The 18815-nt window shown below is 41.6% G+C and overlaps 1 protein-coding gene across 1 annotated transcript; it reads right to left on the bottom strand.

The window, feature by feature from the left end:
* Window positions 1-6295: 6295 nt before the first annotated feature.
* Window positions 6296-18567, bottom strand: QNG1 (Q-nucleotide N-glycosylase 1). The gene is made up of 4 exons (XM_072836507.1): window positions 18022-18567; window positions 17022-17281; window positions 11648-11843; window positions 6296-7302 (listed from the first exon to the last, which is right to left on the bottom strand). The coding sequence occupies exons 1-4, from the start codon at window positions 18356-18358 to the stop codon at window positions 7070-7072; spliced, it is 1026 nt and encodes a 341-aa protein (XP_072692608.1). The 5' UTR covers window positions 18359-18567; the 3' UTR covers window positions 6296-7069.
* Window positions 18568-18815: the final 248 nt, after the last annotated feature.

Below are 18815 nucleotides of genomic sequence, written 5' to 3'. Positions count from 1 at the left end.
ATCACTGGTTATTAGGGCGATCTCTTCCAACAGAGCAAAAAGAAAGACATGAATAGTCTTTGTGCATTTTAATCCCTCAAGCATAACTGGGTATGGCAAAGGCTAGCTCTTTCCCTGGACTTATCTGTTTGTTTGTTTGTTTTTATCATTATATTTCCTTTTTCACTAAGGTAGTTTCAGTCTGGTTTCTTTCACTTGAAACTAAAATATACTTAGCCCTGGGCAGCCCCGGTGGTGCAGCAGTTTAGCGCCGCCTGCAGCCCGAGGTGTGATCCTGGAGACCCGGGATCGAGTCCCACATCGGGCTCCTTGCATGGAGCCTGCTTCTCCCTCTGCCTGTGTCTCTCTTTGTGTGTCTTTCACGAATAAATAAATGAAATCTTTAAAACAAAATAAAATAAGATATACTTAGCCCTGTGGGATAAATCAAAATGGAAAAGGAAAGTGGTAGGGAAAGAAGGAATACTTCACAGGAAAAAGAGAAACTTAGATGAATGCCACAATAATGTATTTCTCCAAACTTCCAATGACTTGAGTCAGTGAATTTTATACCTGAAAGGAATCTTGCAAATGATTTAGTCCTGCCATGCATTCATTAAGTTTTATTTCATATTCAATTTGAATTAGATGAGTTATTTTGTCATATGGAATATAGAGAGATAAAGACAGACATAGATACATACTCTATATCTACCCATCCATCCATCTAGAGAGAGAGAGAGAAAGAGATATTTATTTTAAGGAATTGGCTGGCAGCTGGCAAGCCCAAAATCTGGTGGGCAAGCTAGCAAACTGGATATTCAGATAAGAATTGGTGTTATAGTCTTCAGTCTAAAATCCGTAGGCCAGGGGCCCATGTGTGGCTCAATCGGTTAAGCGTCTGACTCTTGATTTTGGCTTAGGTAATGATCTCAGAGTTGTGAGATTGAGCCCTACATTGGGCTTCACACTGGGTTTAGAGCCTGCTTAAAGTTTTCTCTGTCCCTCTGCCCTTCCTCCCCACCCTTCCACCTTCAAGTGCATGCACAGGCAGGCTCTCTCACTCTCTCTCAGAAAAAAATTAAAAATAAAAATAAAAATAAAATCTGCAGACCAAGTGGGGAACTGAGATTGAGCCCTGCATGAGGCTCCCTGCTCAGCAGGGAGTCTGCTCCTCCCTGTGCCTGCCACTCCCCCTGCTTGTGTGCTCTCTATCAAATAAATAAATAAAATCTTTTTAAGAAATTATTAAAAAAGGAAATTGGAACCAGAACTAAAAACTCAAGAATTAGATTATCCTACTTCATATTTAAATTAAATAGGCATAGAGATTTTAACTGATTTGTTTAAAAGTTGATAATGACAAAACCAAGGCAGTGAGCAGGATTCCCCTGAGGTGATCCCAGAACCTTGGATCTTAACTCTAGACATTTTATACTGTGGAGAATTCACAATTCTAGACTTCCTTACTTTGAGAGTCACCTCCCATGGTTTGGAAGCAAATAAAATAAATGAGGAAATAAAAATGTTGCTTAGGCCACGACAGCCTACTTTGTATACAACCAATACCCAAACACAAGAAAGGTTGGATGGTGACAATCTTCAACTTTACCTGAGCTCTGTATTTCCATAAAATGGTGACATTAAGAAATCTCTCAAATCTTTTGTTTTCTGAAATCTCCCACCCTTTTATGTTCTGGTAAACAGTCTATCCAAAAGGACCACCCTCCTCTAGACTTAATAAATCTATTAACTCTTTCTCATGTCTCCCTAGTTGACCTGTGACAAGGCCCAACAGAGATCTTTCCACGTCTGCCTAAACCTGCTAACACGGCCAGACACAGCCTCTCCAATCTCTCATTCTTTGTGTTGTTAATGATTAGCTAAGATTAGAACCCTCTGTCCCCCTCAAACTAGCTAGACAGAGAGATAAACACTCAGAAATTTCGTTCAGTGAACTGAGCCTTCTGACTGCAAAACAACCCCACCTGTAACTTGTCAACTACTCCCTAGAAAAGGCTAGGGCACGACATATCTGCCAAGAGACTCCAATCTTTGCATCTGGAGTGTTCTTTGTGGTGCAATGTGCCGAATAAGATCAACTTCCTTATGTGAGCAGTTTTGTCTTTGACAATGGCATCCACCAAACGGCTAAGAATCAAAACCCAAAGTTAAAAAAAAAAAAAAAAAAAAAAAAAAACATGATCTAAGCACACTGAGAGATGGGTCACAGACTCTCAAGGAAAAAGGTGTGGTTGCCTCAAGGCTGATTCCTGTATCACGTACAGTGGTTCATTCAATCTTGGACCTCCTCAATCAGATTAAACCATTATCTGTTCAGCTTCCAGGGAGGGAGCATGGTGAAGGGGCTCCATAAGTGATTTCTGAATGAAAACTATGAATTTCTTTAGTGCTAATCAGGGGGAAGTTAAAGGTTGTGAAAGGAACATCTGCAGCCCCTGGAGAAGCTGGCTTGGCGCTCAGAGCGCTGCATGGTATTCTCCTTGTGTGATGTGGATATTCTGTGAGGTTATGTTCAGCTGCTTCTTTATACCCTCCCCCAAATCATCCTCTTACTGAGATATGTCAAGCAGCGGTTAACCCAACCTGTTTGCTTTGGTTAGAGGGCATCAGCGTGGGCTCACGGCCAACTTCCTTGAGTTTATAGAAGGAAGAAAATCATCAGTCAGCCACTGGAAAATTAATGAAATATGGAATAAAAGTCAAAATGTTTTTGAACTTGTTACAAAGCAAAAGAGTTGTTAATGGAAATTGACTCACAAAGGAATAATAATTAATGTTGCAGGATCTGTGTCCCCTTAGAACCCTTAGTTTCTTGGTCACACCGCTTCCAAGAATGAAGAGGTAGACCAGACCAAGAGTGGCGGGCAGGAAAGTTTCTTGAGCGATAGTACAGAGCTATGGAAGACAGAGGGGACCTGAGAGGGCTGCCAGTTTGGCAGCTAAATCTAGAAGGGTTTTATGGGCCCTTTTGTGGGGGCTGTTTGAATCTGATTGACCCTCCCCGTGCCTGTCACCCAATCAGGTTTCCGTCCTCAGCTCATCTACTTATCACATCAGGTAGTTGTTCATGTGAGGAAGGTAGAGGAGGGCTCCTTGCAGGTGGTGTTTCAGAACCTCAGGGACCAGGAAGGCAGGCTGCTGCCAATACTCTCTTTGTTTAAATATCCCACTGGCTGTTGAGCTGGTGCCTGGGCCTGGGTTAAGTCACCCAAGGCCATTCCCTTTCTCTCACAGACAGGTTGTAAATCCTCCCAGTAAGAAGACTTCAAGCTGGGACACTGAGTAACACTGTCAGTAACAGGATGGGCTTCAATGTGGATGGAACTGGAGGGTATTATGCTGAGTAAAATAAGTCAATTGGAGAAGGACAATATGGTTTCACTCATATGGGGAATATAAGAAATAGTGAAAGGGATTATAAGGGAAAGGAGGGGAACTGAGTGGGGAAAATTAGAGAGGGAGACAAACCATGAGATTCCTAGCTCTGGGAAATGAACAAAGTGTTGTGGAAGGGCAGGTAGGTAGAGGGATGGGGTAAATGGATGACGGGCACTAAGGAGGGTACATGGTGGGATGAGCACTCGCTGTTATACTATATGTTGGCAAATCAAACTTCAATAAAAACAAATTTAAAAAAACACAGGGTGAAAAAATAAAATAATAAATTTAAAAAACAGGGTGGGGTCTCTTTCCCTTTTTAAGGGTAGTTCCCTCTTAGAACAGGACCCCTTCTCCCTGCCTGCCTGTCTTCCAATTACCCTTCATTACTAATGTTCCATCTCTGCTAGAAAACTGGTTTAGTGACAGTAATGAAGGAAGGAGCTGAAAGGAACCCTCTGCCCTTTCCCATGTGATAGGTGACAAAACCCTGATTGGGTGACAGGCACAAGGAGGGTTTAATCAGATTAAAACAGCCAGCCAACTAGCCCATAAAAACCCCTAGACTTTTTTTTAAGGTTTATTTATTTATTCATGAGAGACACAGAGAGACGCAGAGACATAGGCAGAGGGAGAAGCAGACTCACTGCAGGGAACCTGATGCGGAACTCAATTCCAGGACCCCAGGATCACGACCTGAGCCGAAAGCAGACGCTCAACCACTGAGCCGCCCAGGTGCCGCAAAACCCTTAGACTTAGAAATTCCAATGGCAACACTCTCAGGTCCTCTCCCTCTTCCGGGACTTTGTACTATCACTCAATAAACTTTATCAATCAAAAAAAAAATAAAAATAAAAATAAACTTTATCAATCAATAAGCATTGCTACCCACCACTCCTCATCTGGTCTTCCTCTTCATTCTTCCAAGCAGCAGGACCAAGAACTGCATGCACTGAAAAGGAAGAAATCCTCTAGCGGTAAATTAAATTAAACACTTCTCTGAATGGAGGGCTGTGATGAGGGGACTCCTGGAGCTGTGCACATTTTTTCATTAATTGCTTTTAAGAGGGTATGCAAAATGAATCAACACAACAACAACAAAAACACCAAAAACCAAAACCAAAACCAAAACCCACCTCTTTCTAGATCCTATTTCAATATTCTCAATCTTCTGGAATGCCAAGGGCCAGCTCCATGTTACGTTCCCCCAGACTACCCTCAAATCCCTGGAGGGGTTATCCTTGCGCAAACCCATAAAACCAAAATGTTAGAACATTACTATTTTGCAATCCCCAATGACATAATAGGTCTGCAAAATGATCATCAGCTGTTAAAACCATTAGGTGAAGTGGTATTTAAATTCGTAGCTTGTATCAGGTATGAAAATAAAACCCATGCGTGGTGCTGAAAACTTGCTGTTTGGCAATATCCACTCATACTTCTTACACAACTTAGCTGGCACCCAATGCCTACAAGAGAGATTTCTTTCCTGCCCTCCTTGGCAGTTAGTTGTGGTCATATGATTAAGTTCTGGTCAGTGACACGAAGGCAAAAACGCCTGTGGTAGCTGTTAGAACCTTCCTGGCAATGCTCACACTCTTCAGCTTCATGGCTTTTCAGCCCTGCTGCCCAGATTAGGGGGTCATTTTGGGTCATCAGTCCAAGCTATTCACAGTGGCACAAGAGAAAAGACAGCTGTGTCTTGGGCATTAAAGAGCATCACTGAACTGCCTTCCCCATCTTTCCATGATGGATTAGGAAAACAGGAAGCCCAGAGCTGGCTGAGCCTGAAGGAGGAACAAGAGAGGGGAGAAGAGGGAGGAGTAGGAGGAGGAAAAAAAAGAGAAAGAAGAGAAAAAAAAGGAAGACAGGGAAGAAAAGGGACAGGGGTAGGCAGGAGAGAGAGGGGGCAGGAAGGGCGGCAGGAGTCATCTCCTGAGAGCAAGTGAATTCGGAAACTATTGGTTATGACTAATGCAAAATGATGACAATAGGTCGTGTGTTTATTCCCTCAGGAATGAAGTCCATAGCCCGGACAGGTTCAGGCAGGGCAGGGGGCGCAGGGCTCTGGCTCCACATGATGGCTACTACAGCTTCCGGTACCAGGTTTAGACAGAACACTGCTCAGAGGATGAAGAGGAACTTTCTTCTAGAACCTTCTTCTAGATCTCTTTCTTCAAAGAGACATCTTTTCCCATGAGATTTGCCTCAGACTTCCCCTCCCATGTCAGAATGAGATTATATACCCATTACTAAAGCTATCACAGGCAGAGAATAGGATTACCATAAATAAACTATTCATATTAAGTGCTCTACCTTTTGGAATGAAGATGGGATCACCTTCCTTGTGTCACACGGGGAGGGATAAGTACAAAGCCCTACTTATGGTGGTGCAAGTTGTGCAGTGCAACAGGGCGGAAGCAGGGGTGGGGTGGTGGGGTGGTGGGGTGGTATATGGGCACAAGGGCAGGGGAGGGGCACATTCACGTTCATGGTCATTTATAAGGTTAGTACGATAAATTTTCAGCAGATGGCAGTAAAGTGCTTGGGGAAAGGATACCTTTTCTCTTTCACACAGTGAAAGGAGCTAGGTTGATAGCTAACAGAATTCAAGATTGTTACAAGGAAGGTGGGGATGAAAGTGGCAAATGAGTGCTTAGTAGGTAATGAGATTGCCACAACACAAAGCAAATAATCAAACTCACTATAAACGGTTTTTAAAAAAAATTTTTTAAGTAAGCTCTATGCCCAGCGTGGAACCCAACAGCAGGGCTTAAACTCACAACCCTGAGATCAAGACCTAAGCTGAGATGGAGAGTTAAGGACGCTTAACTGACAGACAGCCACCCCTCACTGTAAACCTTTCAAGATTATATGTGGTAAATTCTATTTTAATGAAATAATCCATTCTGGGTTTAAGAAAAAATTTCAAAACCTTTATTCAATTTCGATATAGTTACACTGAAAAAAAAAAATACTAGAGATTTCCAAAACTGAAAATCAGTATGTACAAAACTCATTGTCAATACCAATAAATTTTAAAATAAGCTGTCAAGATTGATTTGTACAGGAGTAGCAGCATTCATACAGCAAAGACCCTAACCTCCCCCCCATATCAAATGATTAAGAAATTACTACACTTTGAGGAAAAAAAAAAACAATTGAATGGGTGAAATATAATCACTGATGACTAATCACATTTTAATGCATGATTAATTTTTTTTAAGATTTTATTTATTTATTCATGAGAGACACACACACAGAGAGGCAGAGACATAGGCAGAAAGAGAAGCAGCTTCCCCGCAGGGAGCCTGATGCAGGACTTGATCCCAGGACTCCAGGACTCCGGGATCTGACCTGAGCCAAAGGCAGATGCTCAACCACTGAGCCACCCAGGCGTTCCAAGGCATGATTAATTTTAAGAGATGTGAGATTTAAAGAGAGCATTATAGTTCCTTCACTATTCCTGTTGTGTGCCCATAGACAGGGAAAATATGATCAAAACTCAACAAAAATACAAAGTTGGGAATACAGAGTGAATAGGTCAGAAAAATTTAAGTGAGACTGGGTAATCAATCTTCTTGTTGCTGTAACCTCTGCTACTTTCTCTTAATATTAAGGTAAAACTGTACAAATGATTATGTGACACAAAAAGGCAAGTTTTCTTTGAGTCCGTTTGCACTTTGGATCAATAATATATGCAGCGTGTGCGATGAAAGGGAATTCCCTTCATGTCTTCCCTGTGATCACGGGCGTAGTCCCACAGGTAATAATCCAGAAGAATGGAATTGATCTCTCTGCTGTTTTTTTCACCCTTTTTTTCAATAAGCTCCAGAAGACAATCCCGGATCAGTTCAACACACCAAAGTGAGCATCCTCTGATTTCCACTTCTTGCCTATCCCCATACGAGAACATTTCTCCTGCAAGGGGGAAAAAAACAGAGCAAGAAGTACTGAGCACCAATGATACAAGATCTACTCAGATTTTATTTATTTTTGGTAATTTAAACCACTTCTAAACTGAGGCATTAATTCAAATTGCAAGGTCCACAAGGGCAGGGACTGTGTCTGGCTTGTGTCAATATTCCTGGGACCTGGCACAGCACCTTGCACACACCAGCTCCCTAATAAATATTTGCTGAATGAACACGGGGTAACCATAAATTTAAAAATATGACAAGATTATTAAATTCTTGAAAACAAAGGATTTAAAATTGGGTTTGATGTCAGAAAAAAATATTCCAAACGTTGGAGAACTCCAAGGGGGCCAGGTAAACAGTATCCCCCTCCCTCTCTTGAAAACTGAGCATTGTCTTAGGTACATACTCAGTGCATCAAGGAGAGCCTAGGAAATCAACTTTGTTGACCTGAGCAAAGAGAAGACTACCACTGTTCTTTGGATTCAGGATCCTTCACTCAGGCTCTTCTTGATTACATAGCCGAGCTCCACAGGACTGGCAGTATCTTCAGTGCCCATCTCTGGGGTATATCTGAACCATGCAAGATGGGCACTGGCTGTGCTTTGCCACTCAGACCAGAACTGGGCTCATCAACTCAACTGCCTATGAGGATCAAGGGGACAAAGTGAATGCAGCAGCCACAGGCAAGCTGTCGTGAGCTATAGAACGTGTGCTACCCTGTCTAAAGGTAGATCCAGAGCAACCCAGGTGGCTCAGCAGTTTACCACCACCTTCAGCCCAGGGCCTGATCCTGGAGACCCGGGATCGAGTCCCACGTCGAGCTCCCTGCATGGAGCCTACTTCTCCCTCTGCCTGTGTCTCTCATAAATAAATAAAATCTTTAAAAATAAAAAAATAAAGGTAGATCCAGTGTTCCTGTATTTCTCTCCTTTCACAATAGAAGTCAGAAGGTTTGATTTTTGAGGCACCTGGCTGGCTCTGTTAGTAGGGTATGCAACTCCTGACCTCAAGATCCATAGGGTTGTTGAGTTCAAGCCCCAAGTTGGGCATGGTGCCTACTTTAAAAAGTCTGATTTCATGTGAAATCTAATTTTTAAAAAATCTCGATTGTCAAGGGTTAGTAACTAAAAGTGCTCAGAACATTGGTTAGACCAAACAACATGGCTTCAGGTTATATTTGGCCTCTGGTCACTTATCTGCACCCTCCCACAGAACTTCAAAGTACCTAAGAGGCCCTGTGACCCACTGAAAATCAGGATAACGCCCCAGCCCCACTAGGTTCTACTCTGTCACCTGGGATCTTAAATAGTGTTACTTATATCCCCTCCATCCAATAAGTGACTGTACTGTTGAAGTGTGTCGCCCAAAAAGTCACATTCAAGTCCTAACTTCTGGTACATGTGAATGTGGCCTAACTTGTAAATAGGATCTTTGCAGATTTAATCAAGTTATAGTACGGTCCTACTGGGTTAGGGTAGGCCTTAAATATCATGACTGGTGCCAGCCCTAGAATCACAGTGAAGAATCTAAATTTAGCCCACCTGCATTGTCAGTACTTATAATTAGGTAAAAAAAATAGGCCTTTGGTAATGAGATGGCTTAAAGATAAAATGGATAGAAAAAACATCTAAATTCACACTAACATAAAGTATTTATTTATTGTATTTACTGTATTTATTAAAAAAAAAAAAAAAAGATAAAATGGACAGAAATCTGGGTAGGCCTTCCAAGGGCTGTCCTGGAGATATACAGAAGAGGAGGGAGGAAAAGAAGTTAAGTGTAGCCTATTCTCAAATTTGGAAGAAATATCAATGAAGGGCAGTTAAGGAAGATTCTACCTCATGTAGTTAAGCTACCTGGTTCTAGATTTCACTTAAGATTGTCTTTGAAAATTAGTGTGCTGTATTTGCGTGTGCTCCTTTATGTTTAGAGTTTGCTTCTCCTCTAGTTTGCTAGTAAAGTATTTTCTGAAAAAAAAATCTAACTTTGCTTAAATAAACTTTAAGAGGCAAAGAAATGAGTTCATGTTGTCAGCCTAGCTAAGGATGAAAGAGTATCCTTTAAGAAGCTGGACATAACAGAGGCAGTAACAACAGCTACAGCTAGACATCTGGAAAAGAGCCTCTGGAGTTGGAATAGACAGCAGAAGAAAATTCACACAACTCCGTACAGCTATGCTGATGCTCCCTTACCAGGGGTTTCCTCACAGTAGCAGAGATAGTTGGGTGCTAGCAACATTCAGGAGGAGGAGATGGACAAATCATGAAAAACTGGAAAAAGCTGGGTGGAGGATATAGCATATGAGCTAAGCCCTTGTGGATGTGTAGAATTTGAATTAGAAAAAAGAAAATCTGAGTGAGGGAAACCAGGCAAGACAATGTTTAAGATAGGAACCAGCAATGTATACACTGGCCAGAAAAAGATCAGCTGCATATGGCTACATGGAAAAAAGTCCTGAATGCTTAAATGTTTAAGGTATCCAACAATTAATGATCCAGGACATGAGCATTATGACATAAAACAGCTTGTTAGTTTTCAAATGAAGAAACAGAGGGACAAAATGGACTGCCCAAAGCATAAAACACTGGTAGAAGCAATCACACAATAATGGTATCTTTATATTGTGTTATTCTTTGAGTGACTGAAACCTATTTCACAAGAGAAAATTATTCAGTCATAAAAACTACTGGCTTTTAAAAATAAAGAAAAAAGGGGTTGGGCAGCCCTAGTGGCTCAGCGGTTTAGCACCGCCTTCAGCCCAGGGTGTGGTCCTGGAGACCTGGAATCCAGTCCCACGTCCGGCTTCCTGCATGGAGTCTGCTTCTCCCTCTGCCTGTGTCTCTCTGCCCCTCTCTCTCTCTGTGTGTCTCTCATGAATAAATAAATAAAATCTTAAAAAAAAGAAAAAAGGGGCACTTGCATGGCTCAGATCGTGATCCCAGGGTCCTGGGATCAAGTCCTGTATTGGTCTCCCTGCAAGGAGCTTGCTTTTCCCTTTGCCTGTGTCTCTGCCTCTCTCTGTGTCTCATGAATAAATAAATAAAATCTTTAATAAATAAAAATAAAAAATTAAAAAGTAGCTGGAAATACTATACCCAGAGAAATTAACATAAAAATTATAGAATTTATACATAATTATATATAATTATATTTACTTATATATTCATATATAATATATAATTTATAAGTAAATTTATAATATATAACATAATCAATATATTTAATATAACAAATTTATAATATTTAATATAATTTATAATATTTATGATTATATAATTTTTTCTTATACAAAGACATGTTTAAAAAATAAAGCTAATCAGGGATCCCTGGGTGGCGCAGCGGTTTGGCGCCTGCCTTTGGCCCAGGGCGCGATCCTGGAGACCCAGGATCGAATCCCACGTCAGGCTCCCGGTGCATGGAGCCTGCTTCTCCCTCTGCCTGTGTGTCTGCCTCTCTCTCTCTCTCACTGTGTGCCTATCATAAATTTAAAAAAATAAAAAATAAAAAAATAAAGCTAATCACTAAATTGTACTCCTGAAACCAATATCACACTCTATGTCAACTAACTAGAATTCAAGGAAAAATTTTTTTTAAAAAGCAAATTTTCACACAAACACAATTATCTACACTCTCCTATTATAAAAAAGTTCCCACTCCTGGGAATCAATCAAATCCAACAACGGTAAATAAAGAAGCCTAGAAAAATGAGTGACCCATGCCAGATAACATAGTGGCAGACCTCGGAGCCTCCTGATTTGAAATCCACTCCATGTTCCCTTTTTTATTTTACAACATAGTATGCCCCTCACCTCCTCACTAGCACTCTTTAAATACTACATCTGGGCAGCCCCGGTGGCGCAGTGGTTTAGCGCCGCCTGCAGCCCAAGGCGTGATCCTGGAGACCGGGGATCGAGTCCCAGTTGGGCTCCCTGCATGGAGCCCGCTTCTCCCTCTGCCTATGTCTCTGCCTGTCTCTCTGAATGAATAAATAAATAAATAAATAAATCTTAAAAAAAAAAAAAAAGTACTACACCTGATGAGCCTTGCATCTGTCGCCTGCTTGTCACTCACCTTTGGGGGAATAGAAATTTTAGTTTCATTTTATTATGAAGCTCAGAAATTAGAATATCTAAGGAGGGTCATTTCCTACATTCCACAGTGTAAATAAAAACAAAAAGCATTTTGTTTGCCTCCTGCATTTTTCTTCACAAGTGCTTTTAACAACAAACAGTGGTGGTTTTTTGTTTTGTTTTGTTTTTTAAGGAAAGGAGAACTGTGAAAGAAACGAGACAGACTCAAACACAATTCACAGTATGACAAAGAATGTCTTAATTAAACTAGCAAACCTCTAAGAAGCTTTTCTAGTAGTTCCTTGGAGTATTTCAGGGCTCCCAGGTGAGCAAGAACCTGAGGTAATCTATAGTCAGCAAACATGGTGATACTGGAGATGTCTGTAAAGCAGCCGTCTCCTTTCCCCTCTAACACACTCCACGTATCTGCCACGAGGATTTGGGCCCGTTTGTAAAAAGAAATTCTTTTCCCCTGATGAATGAAAAGAATATAAATGTTACCTGAGTATCCAAAAGCTTCATGTATGCTATTAAAAAAAATAAAAGGCACAGGTTGAAAACATTTCTCAAGGGTGCAATAATTTTAACTGTTAGTAAGAATTTATGCACCTTTTATAGGAAAAAAAAAAGAGAGTCTAATAAATATTAAATTATCTCTTTCACTCCAAATTTACTTCCTATATTTTTCAAGGCACATAAAATACAATTGTGGTAACTGTGGTATTATTTACTGTTCTTTTTCAATGACATTATTTCATATACATATATTTCATATACATATTTCTGTATCACTGTAATGCATCCACTTATTCTTTTTAATGGCTAGACAGTATCTCTTTAGGAAGCTTCTTAAATTTTTCTGATTGCAACATAATTCACGTTAATTGTATAAAATATAGAAAAGTATAAAGAAAATAATCATCCTTAAACTCATCTCTGAAGAGAATCACAACATTCATTTTTTTAACTGCAGTCTTTCAGTTAATATGAGAAATGTATTTCAAAGATAAAGACATAGGGCAGCCCAGGTAGCTCAGCATTTAGCGCCGCCTTCAGCCCAGGGTGTGATCCTGGAGACCTGGGATCAAGTCCCACGTCGGACTCCCTGCATGGAGCCTGCTTCTCCCTCTGCCTGTGTCTCTGCCTCTCTCTCTGTGTGTTCTCATGAATAAATAAAATCTTTAAAAAAAATTATAATACCCTTGCAAAAAACAAAACAAAGAATAAGATTCAAAAAAAAAAAAAAAAAAAAGAATAAGATTCAAGTGAGGAGTCCAAAAATAAATTCAAGTCATCTATAAAACATTTTAACAAAAAAAAAAAAAAAATTTTTTTTAACAAGCTGATACGGTTTTAGTCATCAAATGATTTTAGTAATAAAATTCTTAATTTCTAAAATATTAATTTATATCACTGATATTACCAACAAATCCAAAATAAAAATTCCCTACATTTTCCATAATAGTGCTTGGTGATGGGACGCCTGGGTGGCCCAGCAGTTGAGCGTCTGCCTTCAGCTTAGGGCCTGATCCCAGAATCCAGGATCGAGTCCCTTATCCGGCTCCCTGCATGGAGCCTGCTTCTCCCTCTGCCTGTGTCTCTGCCTCTGTGTGTGTGTATCTCATGAATAAATAAATCTTTAAAAAATATATTGTTTAGTGATAAAATATGTTCAAAATAGTTACCTTTATAAAATAATTATCAATGAAAATAATCCATGACCATGAGTTGATTTTCTTCAACAAATTTATCACGAACAAAATAGAAAGGTCAAGAATTACAAATGCTTAAGAGTAACAAAATGTTTCTTTTTTAAAATACTTTATTTATTTATTCATGAGAGACTCAGAGAGAGAGGCAGAGGGAGAATCAGGCTCCCTGTGGGGAACCCGATGCAGGACTCGTTCCCAGGACCCTGGGATCTTGACCTGAGCCAAAGGCAGACCCTCAACCACTGAGCCACGAGGTGCCCAAAATGTTTTTGTTTTTTTAGAGATTTTATTTTTTGAGAGAGAGAGAGACAGAGACAGAGATAGCGAGAGAAAGCTCAAGTAGGGAGGCAAGGGAGAAGCAAGCTATCTGCTAAGCCATCCAGTGCCCCCATAAAATAAGACTGATTATAGTATCAAAAAAGTTCATGATTTTTATGCACATTTATCAGTATGACAGAATAAAGACAACCTGAGGGAAACCAATTTTTTTTTAAGACTTATTTATTCATGAGAGACACAGGCAGAGGGCTCCTCAGTGGGGAGCCTGATATAGGACTCGATCCTGAATCCCAGGATCACGCCCTGAGCCAAAGGCAGTCGCTCAACCACTGAGCCACCCAAGCATCCCAAAGCCAATTTCTTCATTGGGACTTTTACATTGCTACTAGATGCTCTAAATCAGAGTTGCTTTGGAAATATATCTGAATTTTAAAGCTTCCTGATTCTGGAATACCAGGTTGGGAAATCACTGATCTAAAATCTGTCTGAATTAAAATTTTCTAATTTGGGTAGCCCCGGTGGCTCAGCCGTTTAGTGCCGCCTTGGGCCCAGAGTGTGATCCTGGGAGTCCTGCATCATGCTCCTGCATGGAGCCTGCTTCTCCCTTTGCCTGTGTCTCTGCCTCTCTCTCTCTCTGCATCTCTATAAATAAATAAATAAAATCTTTAAAAAAAATAAAATAAATTGACTAATCAAAACATTAAGTGAGCACCCACTATGTGCTCAAGTGCTATGTTAGGAATCACAGAAAATATGCTGCTTTTGTTAACACTAATGATAATCTTTTGAAAAAAATAAAAAATATAATATTCCTTTAAGAAAGTGTCAGAATCCAGGCAGCCCGGGTGGCTCAGCGGTTTAGGCCACCTTCAGTCCAGGGCCTGACCCTGGAGACCTGGGATCCAGTCCCACATCAGGGTCCCGGCATGGAGCCAGCTTCTCCCTCTGCCAGTCTCTGCCTCTCTCTCTCTCTCCCTCTCCCTCTCTGTCTCTGTCTCTCATGAATAAATAAAATCTTTAAAAAAAAAAGTGTCAGAATCCTTAAGCATGATTTTTGTTATGTTTTGGAGATTTTTTTGTTTTTTTAGGGGTGTTTGTGTGGCTTAGTCCGTTAACTGTCTGTCTTCAGCTCAGGTCATAATCCCAGTGTCCTGGAATCGAGTCCTACATCAGGCTCCCTGCTCATTTGGGAGTCTGCTTCTCCCTCTGCCTCTCCCCTGGCTTGTGTTCTCTCTCTCTCAAATAAGTAAATATTTTCTTAAATGTGTTTTAGAAATGAGTACTGATGGGAGATAGTTCAGATACTAACATTCATTTAAGGGGATCCCTGGGTGGCTCAGCAGTTTAGCGCCTGCCTTTGGCCCAGGGCGTGATCCTGGAGTCCCGGGATCAAGTCCCATGTCCGGCTCCTGGCATGGAGCCTGCTTCTCCCTCTGCCTGTGTCTCTGCCTCTTTATCATAAATAAATAAATAAATAAATCTAAAAAAAAAAAACATATATCAGCCTTAGTACTGGGTGTTATGCTATATGTTGGCAAATTGAAGTCCAATAAAAAAATATACAAAAAAAGAAGCTAATTAAATATATATATATATATAAAATGAATCTCTATTCTGGCACGGTTTTTAAAAATTGAACCTTTCAGCACAAAGCAAATCAAAAGCACTGTGCTGTAATAAAATAGAAACTCAGCAAATTGCTTACTAAATTGGTATTATAATCTACAAAAAAGTTTGCTCTTTCTTCCATAAAAACATAGAACCCAGAACAACTTCAAAGCAAACAAACTACATGATCTCATGAATTTATTCCACCTTGACGTCGTCTTAAATTTACTCTCAGCCCTTCTTCTGCTACAACCAATGTTGATTCTGGAATACATGGATTCTTAGCCACATGAATGGCAGTTTGATTTTTTTATATGCTAGTACACTTAGATGGCCTGAATGTAAACCAAGGAATTTGACTCACAATTTCTTTTAAAAAGGCTGAAATGACATACTTCAAAGACAAAGATAAATCTCAAAGTAACCTCTCGCATTAGGAAAATGATTGGTCAGAACAAAATGAAGTTCAGTAGTGGCCTAGGGCCTCTTTTCTAGGAAACGACTCTGCCCCACCCACAGACCCTGTGGTCACACTTAATTGGTCATAATCCCTGCGAATACAATCAGTATTTGCCCAGGAATTTTAGGACAGTAGCTGAGAGGGTGTCTACTCCATCACCTCTCTCTGGTGGTTGAAGCCATAAGATGCAAACAAAATTCACAAACCTTTTCTACTTCATGGAGAAAGCTAGTCTGTGGTCACAAAAAGTATGGAGCAAGAGAAGAAAAGAGGAGAGACTGAATCCTGATGGCATTCAGTCCCTGATGCTACATGTTCCAATCCTCAAATTCTTCATTTTGCTTAAGCTTTCTCTGATTTTGTGTTTGTCGCTTGCAATTAAAAGAATCTTGCTCTATGTTGGGAAATTGAATTTAAGTAAAATTTAAAATAATAATAAATAAATAAAAGAATCTTAACATACATAACCAGGTATCTCTCACTTTGCAGAACTGAAAAACTAGCTATTTATTACCTGACTAAATGGCCTAAAATAAACCAGTTAACCTGTTTAGACTTTGGTTTCTGATCTGTGAACAGGACTATACTGATCCTCGTCCTTAGGCCCCACAGAGCTCTTCTGTGGATTGGATGAGAGTGTACATGCAAACACCTTGTAAATCATAAAGAGTGATTTAAACAGTATTATTGGTTATTTTTGTTTGTTGAATTGTTATTTCAAAAGGGTGGCTTTAGGGATGACTGGGTGGCTCAGCGGTTGAGCTTCTGCCTTTGGCTCAGGACATGATTCTGGGATCTGGGATTCATTCAGTCCCGCATCGGGCTCCCAGCGAGGAGCCTGCTTCTCCTTCCCTGTCTTTCATGAATGAATAAATAAATAAATAAATAAATAAATAAATAAACAAACTTAAAACAAAAACAAAAACAAAAAAGTGGCTTTAAAATTTCAGTATGATTAAGCATTAGTAACCTATTCAATAGATTTATACTATGTGATTCCTCTGAAGTTGCTTTCAATTCTGTCACAGTTAAGATACACAATGATAATGAATTCTAAAAGAAATTTGACAAAAATCAGAACCCAGGTGTACACTGGGAAGGTATACCAAATGCTTACCATTTTAAAAGTATATCTGTTTAAAGAGAAAGAAAATTAACACTGTTCAAGTATTCTGTGTGTGAAAAAGAAGACACACAGTACGTACATACATTAGAGCCTCAAAAAAAAAACCTTTACTAGACAGAATTTAGAAATACATTCTGATTTTCATCCAATGAAGTAAACATTCCTGAAATTCTAAAAGGATCTCATTATCCTTGAGTAGCAACATCATACTGAAGGTTCAGTGCTTTGTAGGTCTGAAAGATTTTAAAAGGACAAAGGAAAAAGAACAGAAGAGTAAAGGAAGTACAATAATTAGAAAACGTAAGATAATGTCTTTGAAACACTAACAACTTTGTTATTGTTCCTTGTCCACAAGGAATGAACTTCAACACTTAAGTTTTTATTCTCAAAAGGAGTTCTGGAAGTAAAAGAGTTAACCGTCAGAAGATACTAAGAATTCTAAAATCCTCAACGGAAGCAGCTCACCTCAAACTGAGTCACGTCTCTGTAGGAAGGAAAGCTTTCAACTACCAGGTGCATTAACTTCTGTGCACTTTTTTCACTTTTCCGGACACAGTTAAGAAAAGAGCCTTGGAACTTCTCAAGCAGAATTTTCCCGGTTTCATTAAGAATCCGATGCCTCTCTTCTATCAAAGGCATGGGAACGTCCGTGTCAGAACGGAATATATGCTTCACCTGGTCCAGGGTCGCGGTGGCATAGTAGGAAGCACTAGTTATAGGAATCCCTTGGGGAAAAAAGAAAATGCAAAGGAACACTGTCATAGCTTTATACTCATCAGACCCTTGCTTTTACAACATACAGCAATATGACAGCAAATCAGTGTTACAGGAATGCACTAAAAAGATTTTAAAAAATCAGAAGCATACCCCCCTCATTTTCTATTTTCTCATCGGTCTTTATTCACCCGTTTCTAACAACTATATTACATCAGATGCATTTTGACTGCATAAAATGTGTTATATTTGTCCATTTGTTCTTCAGATGTCATCAAAGTGGCGTTCTTTAGAAAAAAACTGACTTCAGGAAAGCCTGGGTGGCTTAGTGGTTGAGCATCTGCCTTTGGCTCAGGTCGTGATCCCGGGTCCCAGCACGGGGCTCCCCGCAGGAAGCCTGGTTTTCCCTCGGCCTAGGTCTCTGCCTCTCTGTGTCTCTCATGAATGAATGAATGAATGAATGAATGAATGAATGAATGAATAAATAAAATATTTTTTAAAGAGATAAAGAAAACTGAGTTTAGCCCCTAACTGCTATGATGCTAGGATCATCTCTCAGTGACCGAGGCCTTAAGGCCAGCCCCTTCTCTCACTTTCAAGCAGAGAAGCACCTCTTTATGTTAAGCAAGGAAGAACTTCCAGCTCGCCTCACTGACCCGTAGGCCCCCGAGCCGACTGGTTCCCGGGGACCCTCCCGGCGCATGGAAGCCTCACGGGCCGCTGGCCGGTCGGAGCGGGAAGGGGCACCAACCTTCGTCCAGGGCTCTGTTGACCGCGGCGCACAAGGACCAGTACCCGCTGTACGTCCTGCCCTTGTACCCCACCAGACATTTGTGCTCGTCGTGCTCCGACCAGAAGGAGAAGTTGAGCGTGTCCGTCACGAACACCCAGCTGACCGCGGCCTCGTCGGCCGCCCTCGGATTCAGCTCGTGAAGAGCCTTCCAGGCTCCCGGGCTCAGCTCGGGGCCCGAGGCCTTGGCAAGCAGCAGCTCGGCCACACTGCGCACGCCTCCGCCGTCAATGGACACATCCCGACTCTTCCCCGCGACGAATTCCGCGGACTCCCTGGGGCCGAGGGGCCCGTCCATCCCGCCACTCCCCTTGGGACCGGTGGACGGCGCTTCCCCGCGTGGGAGGGCCGCCCTCGCTCCCCTCTCTGAGCGAGGCCAGGGCGCGGGTCCCTCGGCACATCCCCCTCCCCGCCGGGGCCGCACGGAAACCCGACAACGCGACCAGCTTCCGGGCTCCCTCCCTAGGCCGCGGGGCCGCTCGTGGGGCTAAGGCCCGAGGCACTTCCGGGAGCGCGGCCCCGCCCACTCCAGACCGGGCGCGCGCCGAGGGCCCATTTCCGGTTCCGAAGGTCCGGAAACTGGCTGGAGGGTCCGGCGGGAGCCAGCTGGCAGCGGCGCTCCCTGCGGCCCCGGCGTGCGGCTCCGCCATTTTGTGGACGTTTCCGCCTCCCCCCGGGCGCTGGTAGTGCGGCTGGCCGCCGTGGCCCGAGCCGCGGAGACTCCAGGCGCTTTGTGCGGCGCTGCCCTTCCCGGT

Source organism: Canis lupus, chromosome 1, assembly GCF_048164855.1.
Source record: "Canis lupus baileyi chromosome 1, mCanLup2.hap1, whole genome shotgun sequence".
Lineage (NCBI taxonomy): Eukaryota > Metazoa > Chordata > Mammalia > Carnivora > Canidae > Canis > Canis lupus.
The sequence above is the reverse complement of the archived record's forward strand: the minus strand, read 5'-3'. Positions and strand labels throughout refer to the sequence as shown.